Source organism: Bombina bombina, chromosome 12 (assembly GCF_027579735.1).
Source record: "Bombina bombina isolate aBomBom1 chromosome 12, aBomBom1.pri, whole genome shotgun sequence".
NCBI classification, from domain to species: Eukaryota; Metazoa; Chordata; class Amphibia; order Anura; family Bombinatoridae; genus Bombina; species Bombina bombina.
Genome location: NC_069510.1, coordinates 57170542 through 57183401, shown reverse-complemented (window position 1 = coordinate 57183401; position 12860 = coordinate 57170542). Strand labels below are relative to the sequence as shown.

Sequence of the window (12860 nt, the reverse complement as noted above, 5' to 3'; positions counted from 1 at the left end):
CTCTGGCTAAGGCGATCTGATGTTTCTTGTGCTCTTATTTTATATAAGTCTGGTTCTGAACAGTTTCTTTTGACTCGTAGAAATTCTCCTGTTGGAAGTGATTTAACTGTGCATGGTGCATGTGCACTTGTATTGTACAGGATAGTATTGGTGGCCGTTTTCTTTCTGTATAAATCAGTCCCCACCATGCTATTACTTTTTTTAAAAATTCTCAAGTCCAAAAAGGATATCTCTGTCTGACTGTATTCATAGGTTAGTTTAATGTTTAACCTGTTTACATTTAGGATCTTTAGAAATATGTTCAACTTATCCTTAGGTCCTTCCCAGATAAAAAGAATGTCATCTATGTACCTTAGCCAGAGGGGGATATGTTTAGTAAATTCATCATTGTCGTCAATGAAGACAGTGTTGTGCTCCCACCAACCTAAAAATAGGTTGGCGTATGTGGGTGCACACGCTGTCCCCATGGCTGTCCCCCTTGTTTGCAGATAGAATTGGTCGTTAAAAACGAAGTAATTCTTTTTGAGTACAAATTCAAGTAATTTTAACACAAATTTATTGTGATTGTCATCTTCTTCTGTTTGTAAATTAAGGTAGTATCGAACTGCTTCCAGCCCTAATTCATGTTGGATACTGGTGTAGAGAGCCTCCACATCTGCAGTGACAAGCCAAGATGTGGGTCCTAATTGGATACCTTGTAAATGCTGAAGTGTCTCCATAGTGTCTTTTATATATGAAGGGATTTCTGTTAGAAATTCTCTTAATCGCTGGTCGATATATTTGCTTGCTTTTTCTGTCAAGTTTCCATTACCAGACACTATGGGACGACCCGGAGGATGTTTGGCATTTTTGTGTACCTTGGGGATCAAATAAAAGGTGGCTGTTTTCGGATGGTTTACAGTCAGGAATTTCTTCTCTTTTTCACTGATGATGTTATTCATTTTGGCTTGAGCGATGAGATCCTTATACTGTGTTAAAAATTGTTCCGTGGGGTTGCTCCACAGTTTTTTGTAACAAGTCTCATTGGTTAATTGTGATTGTGAATTGGCTTCTTTTAGATACATCTCTCTAGGCCAGAGAACGATATTACCACCTTTGTCCGCTTGGCGGACTATAATGTCATCCCACTTTTGAATTTCGGCTAGAGCACGTTTTTCACCTTTGGTTAAATTTGTTGGAGGAGATTTGACTTGTAAATTGGATATCTCTTTACAAACGATGTTGTTGAAAATTTGTACACTTGGGCTTATGGAGGATTTAGGTATATATTTTTCAATAAATCCAAATATATACCTAAATCCTCCATAAGCCCAAGTGTACAAATTTTCAACAACATCGTTTGTAAAGAGATATCCAATTTACAAGTCAAATCTCCTCCAACAAATTTAACCAAAGGTGAAAAACGTGCTCTAGCCGAAATTCAAAAGTGGGATGACATTATAGTCCGCCAAGCGGACAAAGGTGGTAATATCGTTCTCTGGCCTAGAGAGATGTATCTAAAAGAAGCCAATTCACAATTAACCAATGAGACTTGTTACAAAAAACTGTGGAGCAACCCCACGGAACAATTTTTAACACAGTATAAGGATCTCATCGCTCAAGCCAAAATGAATAACATCATCAGTGAAAAAGAGAAGAAATTCCTGACTGTAAACCATCCGAAAACAGCCACCTTTTATTTGATCCCCAAGGTACACAAAAATGCCAAACATCCTCCGGGTCGTCCCATAGTGTCTGGTAATGGAAACTTGACAGAAAAAGCAAGCAAATATATCGACCAGCGATTAAGAGAATTTCTAACAGAAATCCCTTCATATATAAAAGACACTATGGAGACACTTCAGCATTTACAAGGTATCCAATTAGGACCCACATCTTGGCTTGTCACTGCAGATGTGGAGGCTCTCTACACCAGTATCCAACATGAATTAGGGCTGGAAGCAGTTCGATACTACCTTAATTTAAAAACAGAAGAAGATGACAATCACAATAAATTTGTGTTAAAATTACTTGAATTTGTACTCAAAAAGAATTACTTCGTTTTTAACAACCAATTCTATCTGCAAACAAGGGGGACAGCCATGGGGACAGCGTGTGCACCCACATACGCCAACCTATTTTTAGGTTGGTGGGAGCACAACACTGTCTTCATTGACGACAATGATGAATTTACTAAACATATCCCCCTCTGGCTAAGGTACATAGATGACATTCTTTTTATCTGGGAAGGACCTAAGGATAAGTTGAACATATTTCTAAAGATCCTAAATGTAAACAGGTTAAACATTAAACTAACCTATGAATACAGTCAGACAGAGATATCCTTTTTGGACTTGAGAATTTTTAAAAAAAGTAATAGCATGGTGGGGACTGATTTATACAGAAAGAAAACGGCCACCAATACTATCCTGTACAATACAAGTGCACATGCACCATGCACAGTTAAATCACTTCCAACAGGAGAATTTCTACGAGTCAAAAGAAACTGTTCAGAACCAGACTTATATAAAATAAGAGCACAAGAAACATCAGATCGCCTTAGCCAGAGGGGGTACAGTAAATCTCTCATTAAAAAAGCAAAGGATAGAGCAACAAAAACAGAACGTCAGAATCTATTGAAACCTAAGATTCGCACTAGTGACAACAAAACCAGATTAGTGTTAACTTATAACACACAGAGCAAAGATATAATTCAAATAATCAATAAACACTGACATATCTTGCAAGCAGATAATACCTTGAACCAATTCCTAGGATCCAAAGTTGACATCAGTTATCGACGTACAAAAAATCTGAAAGATTTAGTGAGCCCCAGCCATTACACTCGTAAAAAGAAAACTACTGTCAGTGGCATACAAAATGGATCATACCCATGTGGGAATTGTATCAGCTGCAAATTCCTGAAAAAAACAACATCAGTTACAGATAGATTTGATAAAAAACATCCAATCAAATCTTTCATCAATTGCAACACTACCGGCGTAATTTATGTTTTACAATGTAAGTGTCCCAAAAAGTATGTAGGGATGACGACACGTAAATTACGAACAAGATTACAAGAACATGTGCGCAATATCAGGAATGCAGCTAAAGACCTAAAGAACAAAAAGGCCATCTCATCAGTAGCACAGCATTTTTACAAATTCCATCAAGGAAAGGCAGAAGGGCTACTATGCTTTGGTATACATAAAACCAACCTAGGAATTAGAGGTGGAGATAAAGAAAAAAGTTTATTACAATATGAAAGCAGATGGATTTATCTGCTTAACTCCATACAACCTAATGGGTTAAATGAACATAACAATTACTTTTCATACCTGTAGATATAAACAAGATGACAAATACCAGTAACCGAGAAAACAACTTATAAACAACTTTGGAAAAAGCATATTGTAATTATCATACAGACTATAAATGCATCAGTCACTCAACATGGATTATATATCCATCACTCTTCACGGACACCTAACATTCGTTATCTGCCTTTATGACCACTACCAAGCAGATATTTAATTATCTATTATTCACAATTATTTAATTTCTTCCTTTTTTTCTTTTTTGTATCAATATCACGATAGTACCAGCACTGTTTTGTGCTCACATCACATCCACTTTCACTCATACCTCACATGGCACTGTATCACTTTATCAAAATAAATAGTTACTCTATTAGAATTCTCATTTTTATAATCTCTTATGTTTAAGGGACGTATCTCAGTTCAAGTTAACACCATCACCTCTTGGATTCACATTTAGTCAACATAATAAGACTTTTATCTCAAAGTACTTTTCCTCAGTTAACATAACACCGTGCAATATGAGAAACATTTGACAGCACGTTTCATATCAAACTACAAGTAGGCAGTAGAACAACTCCTTTTCCCTTACATTACCAGCCTCAAGGAATCACCAACAATGGAAACATAAAAGTAAATGTAAGAACTAGCCGAATGGAGACTATTATAAATGTTTAAAATCATTTAATAGTGTTATTGTCAGTATTTATCATTTCTCATTTTACACATTATTAGTATTATTCTCCAATTATACTGATGTCAGTGTGTTTTTTCTAGATATTTCTCATCTTAATCCAGCCAGATATCTACATTTCCCTTTCAAGTTAAAGAGTTTTCAGTATAACCCATTATATTATGAATAATCAAAAATCTTCTCTGCCAGTTTATCTGTACCCATCTTTATATTACAAGATTAACATTGATCATGAATAACCTGCCAGTAATAGAATCTGTCATTGGCATATTCAAAATCATAAAAAACATAGACCACAATCACAAAAAACAGTTTTTGAGAACGTTTATTTAAAGAATAATCTTAGAAATTTCAGAAGATCTTTGCCTTCCCAATGTTCTCCCGGGGGTTTTGTTCCCCCTTTCATTGGAATAAGATGTGCAGATTTTTCTTATTGCAAAACTACATTGAGATCCGGAATCTTTATATCACACAATGAATGAAGGAACAGCCTTACCCAATAATATTCCGTCTTTAACACACACAGGCTGTCCCACATTCAATGATTGGTTCCTCGTTAGGAACAATCTGATTGGTTCTTAACGTCCAATAGGAGGAGTAGTGCCAGCCAATAAATAGACATCAGCATGGCCGCGCCGTACCCTTTGAAAAAGCCACGTTAGTGGCGAAACATGTTAGGGAATTGTTTGTAGAATGCCAGTTAGCATTTTTTAATTAGCAGGAACAGAGGTCTTTATATTATATATAACTATTGTGGTTGTGCACAATATTAAGTAATTTTACTTGTAAACGGAGTTTATTCAGTAGCATGAGCATTTGATATTAGAAGCCTAGAACTGGCCAATGGCCAGATTTATGGAGCTCTAAAAGATACATACAACACTGTCAATATTTAGCGAAGCACCCCACGCCAAATTGACAGGTATAGCCCAGGATTTAGTAAGCGGTTAACATTATTAAAAATCTGATATAGATACGGTATCACAAGGATTGCAAATACTGCAAGTAGCTATATATGTGATACATTAAGCTTAGACACATGTGATACATTAAGCCTGGATTTTGTAAGCGGTTAATATTGTTATACACCAACATAGATACAATACCGCAAGTATTGCAAATATTGCAAACAGTTATATAGGCGTCACATTAAGCCTAGATATAATAATGCAAGTACTTAGCGAATTACTTTAAAAAACAACCAGTATCAAAAGCATGCATTCAGCAAGCGGTTAGGAGTACGAATATTTAAATACACAGAAAAAACCGCCAATATTCAGCAAACTCACACCACAATACCGCTAACAACTCCTAAGGCCTAAGAGGACAACATGCTTTAATTATTTAAGACCACTAAGTAATAGTTGATACATACTAAGAGCATAATTATTATACCAGAACAGCTACTTTCTTGTAACATTAAAGTATACTCACAAGAATATTATAACTCTTACATCGTAAGATCCTAACGCTAAGATCCAATAGAGCTACTAAATTACTTAAATATGCTACTGTTATAACAAGTATAGTACACACTATCAACTTTAAAAATTCCAAGAAATTTAAAAAATACAATTTCTGTGTAATGATTCAAGCACAATGTTTGTGCATACTTAAGTATTGATAAATATACGATCTAAGATATCAAGCACAATGCTTGTGATTTAAGCACAATGCTTGTGCATACTTAAGTATTGATAAATACACGATTCAAGATATCACAGGGGTTAATACATTAACTTACCGACCAGTATTACTATACTATACACAAAAAGTACTTTCAGTATCTATATAGTTAGGAGGCTACTTAAAACAGCAGTATACATATATTTCCCACAATATCATACTGAAATAAGAAGACAACTACTAGGAAATTAAGCAGTGTCTCACCAAGATACATATGAAATGCAATTTTACAAGCATTAATAATAAATATTGGTGATAACATGGGATATTTACGCTAATACCTTTAATATCAAAATTTGATTTGAAAGATGAGTCACAGATCACTCATATAACAATAGAGTAAATATCACAATACCACAGCCTTCTCAAATATAAGCTCAAAGTATAATAAATCACTATATAATCACTGGGATTAACCTGACTTCCAACCCAAGTAATTTCTGAAACACACCACAACCACGTAATGTACTCCGAGAATAACGGATAATAATCTATTAAGACCCAAACCTGTGTTTTTAATAAAGTTTGTATGTCAATTGTGTTTGTTGCCGTATATTTTTAAAAGATTACCAATAAAGGTTATATTTTAATAAACATCCCCACGCACACTCTCCTCCAAGGAGACACAGCTCTTGTCCAATTTTTGTCACTATCAATTAGGGAATGAGTGCTATATAGGTGTACACTCCATCAATCCAAGGATTGATAATTTTCGTTTGATCCTCTAACCATGTCTTTAAAGAAACGACAATAGTTGTTTCATGTGAGATTCTGCTAAATGAAAAGATTGAGCTAGTACAAAGATATTGTCCAAATAAGGAAACGCTGCAATACCCTGCTCTCTGATTACAGATAGCTGGCCACGAGAAACTTTGAGAATATTCTCAGAGCTGTTGCTAGGCCAAATAGAAGAGTGTTAAATTGGTAATGTTTGTCTAGAAAGGAGAATCTCAGAAATCAACAGTGATCTGGGTGGATTGGGATGTGAAGGTAAACATCCTGTAAATCTATTGTGGACATAAAGTGACCTTGCTGAACAAAAGGCAGAATAGTCCTTATAGTCACTATCTTGAAAGTTGTGACTCTTACAAATCGATTTAAAGTTTTCAGATCCAAAATTGGTCTGAAAGAATTTTCCTTCTTTGGGACAATGAAAAGATTTGAATAAAAACCCAACCCCTGTTCTTGAAGAGGAACTCTGACAATTACCCCAAGAGTTCTAGATCAAAAAACACATTTCAGAAATGCTTGGGCTTTTACTGGGTTTTTGGGTACATGGGTGAGAGAGAATCTTCCCATGGGAGGTCTTATTCTAAATCCAATTTGATACCCTTAAGAAATAATATTCTGAATCCACTGATTTTGGACAGATTCTGCCTTAAATTCTTGAAATAGCTTTAGTCTTGCCCCCACCAGAAGAACTTGATTGGTGGCCACACCTTCATGCAGGCTTAGGGGCGGATTTGGTTTCATATTATATCTTTCATGTGACAACACTGAAGAAATTACACTTTGCTATGATGTAAAGTAGTGTATATTTGCTGTCCCCTCAAAATAACTCAACAAACAGCCATTAATGTCTAAACAGTTGGCAACAAAAGTGAGTACACCCCAATTAGCCATTTTCCCTCCCCGGTGTCATGTGACTCGTTAGTGTTACAAGGTCTCAGGTGTTAATGGGGAGCAGGTGTGTTAAATTTGGTGTTATCGCTCTCACACTCTCTCATACTGGTAACTGGAAGTTCAACATTGCAGCTCATGGCAAATAACTCTGAGGCTCTGAAAAAAAGAATTGTTGCTCTACATAAAGATGGCCTAGGCTATAAGAAAATTGCCAAGACCCTGAAACTGAGCTGCAGTTCTATGCAAGACCATACAGCGGTTTCACAGGACAGGTTCCACTAAGAACAGGCCTTGCCATGGTCGACCAAAGAAGTTGAGTGCACGTGCTCAGCGTCATATCAAATTGGTCTGCATGGCTGTCGTCCCAGAAGGAAGCCTTTTCTAAAGATGATGCACAAGAAAGCCTGCAAACAGTTTGCTGAAGACAAGCAGACTAAGGACATGGATTACTGGAATCATGTTCTGTGGTCCGATGAGACCAAGATAAACTTATTTGGTTCAGATGGTGTCAAGCGTATGTGGCTGCAACCAGGTGAGGAGTACAAACACAAGTGTGTGTCTTGCCTACAGTCAAGCATGGTGGTGAGAGTGTCATGGTCTTGGCCTGCATGAGTGCTGCCGGCACTGGGGAGCTACAGTTCATTGAGGAAACCATGAATGCCAACATATACTGTGACATACTTCAGAGTCTGGGCCGCAGGGCAGTATTCCCACATAACCCCAAACACACCTCCAAGATGACCACTGCCTTGATAAAGAAGCTGAGGGTAAAGGTGATGGACTGGCCAAGCATGTCTCCAGACCTAAAGCCTATTGAGCATCTGTGGGTCATCCTCAAATGGTAGTTGGGGGAGCGCAAGGTCTCTAACATCCCCCAGCTCAGTGATGTCATCATGGAGGAGTGGAAGAGGATTCCAGTGTCAAACTGTGAAGCTCTTGTGAACTCCATGCCCAAGAGGGTTAAGGCAGTGCTGGAAAATAATGGTGGCCACACAAAATATTTGCTGGCCCAATTTGGACATTTCCACTTAGGGGTGTAATCACTTTTGTTGCCAATGGTTTAGACATTAATGGCTGTGTGTTGAGTTATTTTGAGGGGACAGCAAATTTACACTGTTATACAGGCTGTACACTCACTACTTTACATTATAGCAAAGTGTCATTTCTTCAGTGTTCTCACATGAAAATATATAATAAAATATTTAAAAAAATGTGAGGGTGTACTCACTTTTGTGAGATACTGTATATATCTATAGGAATAGATATACAGGTATAGGTATATACAGATATATATAGGAATATGCATTTACAATAAAAATAACATTCCTGTATGTGAAGAACATAACTCCTGTCCCTTTAGTGCAATACGTTCTAGGTTTTTTATTTTACGTTCTTCATTGAATAAGGTGAATGCGTTAGCACGGTCGTGATATTCGAAGTCCTCAAGTTAACTCTCGCCGAGTTTTGCTCGCATGCAAACTTTTTACTTTCAACTTATAATAAGCATTCTACCCGATGCGTGCAAAAAGCTTACTTTTTTTATCAAATCAGCCAATAGGATGTAAGCAGCTCTCAACCTATTGGCTGATTTGAATGTTTAAGCCAATAGGAATGCAAGGGTACCCCAATATGTGATGTGGACAATCGCATGAAGAGGACCCTCCACGTCGCTGATGACTGCCGCAGAGGACCACCGATCCCGATCCGCGCCTCAGAAGACCGCTCCGCACCTCCGGCAAGATAGAAGATGGATCCACCCAGATAAAGACTTTTTGCCGCCTGGAAGAAGATTCATCGCCAGACTTCAGTAATGGTGAGTACCTATTTTGGGATTTGTGTTAGTTTATTTTAATTTATTTTTGGGGTGTTTTTTTTTTAGATAAGGGTTTGTTTTTGTTTTTTTGTAGTTTAAGCTTAGGTTTTATTTTTTTCACAGGTAAGTTCTTATTTATTTAAAGGTAGTTAGTATATTGTAACTTCAATTTAAAGTTAGGGGTTATTAGGTTTAGGGGTTAATAGATTAATTTAGGTAGTCGCGATGTGGGGGGATGGCGGTTTAGGGGTTAAAAGTTTTTTTTAGCTGTAGCAATGTGGGGGACGGCGGTTTAGGGGTTAATTGGTTAATTTAGCAGTAGTAGAGATGTGGGGGGATGGAGGTTGAGGGGTTAATAAGTTTATTTTAGTAGTAGCAATGCTGGGGGGTGGCGGTTTAGGGGTTAATAGTGTAGTTTATGGGTGTTAGTGTACTGTGTAACTTATTTTTTATGGGTTTTGTGAAACTTTTTTTGTTTCTCAAAATCCTTAACTACAGGTCTTTAAATGCAGAATGGATCGTTGCTGTATAGGCCATAATGATCGCGGTAAAGCCATCCCGTGCGACTTGTAACTGACCATTCTGCACTCAAAGGCCATTTTTTTGGTGGTAAAGCCATACCGAACAAATTGTTATCTTGGTTAGTTTCAACCTTTGATATTTAGCCTTAATGCAATTTTTGTTACAGGGACATATAAGTGCAAAAAGGAAATGAACAACTGTGTTTAATTTGATTATTTCTTTATCATTAAACCTCATATCTTTGAGCCCTTAAAACTTTTTTACTTTTTACATTTTTATTAGACGGTGTTATTATGAAGTGTAACTGTACTTTTAAATGTATTTTATGACACTTTTTTGGTTTGCGTAACAGTCAACTAGAGCTCTGAGGTTGTGGTAATCATTCTAGCATAAATTGCGATTGCGCTAAAGTGTTCGCATTTACTTTCAACTTGTAATACGAGCACTCCTTCCGGCACATGCAAACAGCCGCAATAAACTTGATATCGCTTGCGCGAAACAGCTAGTGTGCCACACGTAATCTGGCCTTTTTTTTTACTCTTACAATAAATATAGAATTACACTATTTGTGTATTTTCACTTCTTTTCCTCACGAACCTGGAGCTGAACAGAAGGCTACAAGGAGCAGCAAAGCCAGAACCCTTCAGTGCTTTCCGTCTTAAAGGGACATGAAACCCAAATTGTTTATTTCATGATTTAGAAAGAGCATGCACTTTTAATCAGCTTCTAATTTACTTCTATTATCTCATTTGCTTCATTCTTTTGATATCCTCTGCTGAAAAGCATATCTAGGTAGGCTCAGTAGCTGCTGATTGGTGGCTGCACAGATGCTTTGTGTGATTGGCTCACCCATGTGCATTTCTATTTCTTCAACAAAGGATATCTAAAGAATAAAGCAAATTAGATAATATAATTAAATTGGAATAATGTTTAAAATTCTATTCTCTACCTAAATCATTAAAGAAAAAATGTGGGTTTAGTGTCCCTTTAAGGTAATAAATTGTAAGTAGAAACCCCAATGGGATGTTTACCACCTACAGGGAGTGCAGAATTATTAGGCAAATGAGTATTTTGACCACATCATCCTCTTTATGCATGTTGTCTTACTCCAAGCTGTATAGGCTCGAAAGCCTACTACCAATTAAGCATATTAGGTGATGTGCATCTCTGTAATGAGAAGGGGTGTGGTCTAATGACATCAACACCCTATATCAGGTGTGCATAATTATTAGGCAACTTCCTTTCCTTTGGCAAAATGGGTCAAAAGAAGGACTTGACAGGCTCAGAAAAGTCAAAAATAATGAGATATCTTGCAGAGGGATGCAGCACTCTTAAAATTGCAAAGCTTCTGAAGTGTGATCATCGAACAATCAAGCGTTTCATTCAAAATAGTCAACAGGGTCGCAAGAAGCGTGTGGAAAAACCAAGGCGCAAAATAACTGCCCATGAACTGAGAAAAGTCAAGCGTGCAGCTGCCAAGATGCCACTTGCCACCAGTTTGGCCATATTTCAGAGCTGCAACATCACTGGAGTGCCCAAAAGCACAAGGTGTGCAATACTCAGAGACATGGCCAAGGTAAGAAAGGCTGAAAGACGACCACAACTGAACAAGACACACAAGCTGAAACGTCAAGACTGGGCCAAGAAATATCTCAAGACTGATTTTTCTAAGGTTTTATGGACTGATGAAATGAGAGTGAGTCTTGATGGGCCGGATGGATGGGCCCGTGGCTGGATTGGTAAAGGGCAGAGAGCTCCAGTCCGACTCAGATGCCAGCAAGGTGGAGGTGGAGTACTGGTTTGGGCTGGTATCATCAAAGATGAGCTTGTGGGGCCTTTTCGGGTTGAGGATGGAGTCAAGCTCAACTCCCAGTCCTACTGCCAGTTTCTGGAAGACACCTTCTTCAAGCAGTGGTACAGGAAGAAGTCTGCATCCTTCAAGAAAAACATGATTTTCATGCAGGACAATGCTCCATCACACGCGTCCAAGTACTCCACAGCGTGGCAGGCAAGAAAGGGTATAAAAGAAGAAAATCTAATGACATGGCCTCCTTTTTCACCTGATCTGAACCCCATTGAGAACCTGTGGTCCATCATCAAATGTGAGATTTAAAAGGAGGGAAAACAGTACACCTCTCTGAACAGTGTCTGGGAGGCTGTGGTTGCTGCTGCACGCAATGTTGATGGTGAACAGATCAAAACACTGACAGAATCCATGGATGGCAGGCTTTTGAGTGCCCTTGCAAAGAAAGGTGGCTATATTGGTCACTGATTTGTTTTTGTTTTGTTTTTGAATGTCAGAAATGTATATTTGTGAATGTTGAGATGTTATATTGGTTTCACTGGTAAAAATAAATAATTGAAATGGGTATATATTTGTTTTTTGTTAAGTTGCCTAATAATTATGCACAGTAATAGTCACCTGCACACACAGATATCCCCCTAAAATAGCTAAAACTAAAAACAAACTAAAAACTACTTCCAAAAATATTCAGCTTTGATATTAATGAGTTTTTTGGGTTCATTGAGAACATGGTTGTTGTTCAATAATAAAATTAATCCTCAAAAATACAACTTGCCTAATAATTCTGCACTCCCTGTAATTACACAAGAAACCATTTTGCTGTACTCCTTTATGTGTAAAAGAACAGTTAACTTATACAAGAGACGTGGTTGTTGCGCGTTAACCCATCTCTTGTTTATTTATCTATCTATAAATATTTACATTGTTTAAAAAAATGCTGCTGCCATATAGTGCTCAGGACCTGTGCACACCCCAGAGATTACTTAGGTATTCTGTCACACACAGGGTCTTTATTCTCCTATCTTTAAATTCCTGTTTTTGGATTGTTTACTATAAATAGTTGTGATACCCAGTGCTGCAGAATATGGGTACAATTTATACATAAATTAGAATAACAAATACATAATTTCCCTATACTTTCATTTGCGCTAGTTATAACAATGGTCATTATACCTGAAAATGTAATGCCAATCATTTTATCCCAAGTCCCATATGTGCTTCATTTATGTTAATTGACATGGCTTTAACTTATTTAAAGGATTATTTTCCGTTATAATTTTTAAGCTAAACAACTAACATATTAAAGTTAATAAACATTAATTAAAACCTACTGACCTATATTTTCTCCAAAACGAAGTTTCATAACGTTATAAAAGTTATATCTTTTATTTGCCGATGATGTCACGTTATCCTGCCCACTAT

General features: G+C 37.1%; 1 protein-coding gene across 1 annotated transcript in view; it reads right to left on the bottom strand.

Annotated features, from left to right (window-relative positions):
• LOC128642664 (uncharacterized) overlaps positions 1–1064 on the bottom strand; it is a 47259-nt gene extending 46195 nt beyond the window's left edge. The window contains exon 1 of the mRNA XM_053695447.1: positions 531–1064. Within this exon, the coding sequence (XP_053551422.1) occupies positions 531–1064 (534 nt within the window). The remainder of the gene's footprint in view (positions 1–530) is intronic.
• Positions 1065–12860: the final 11796 nt, after the last annotated feature.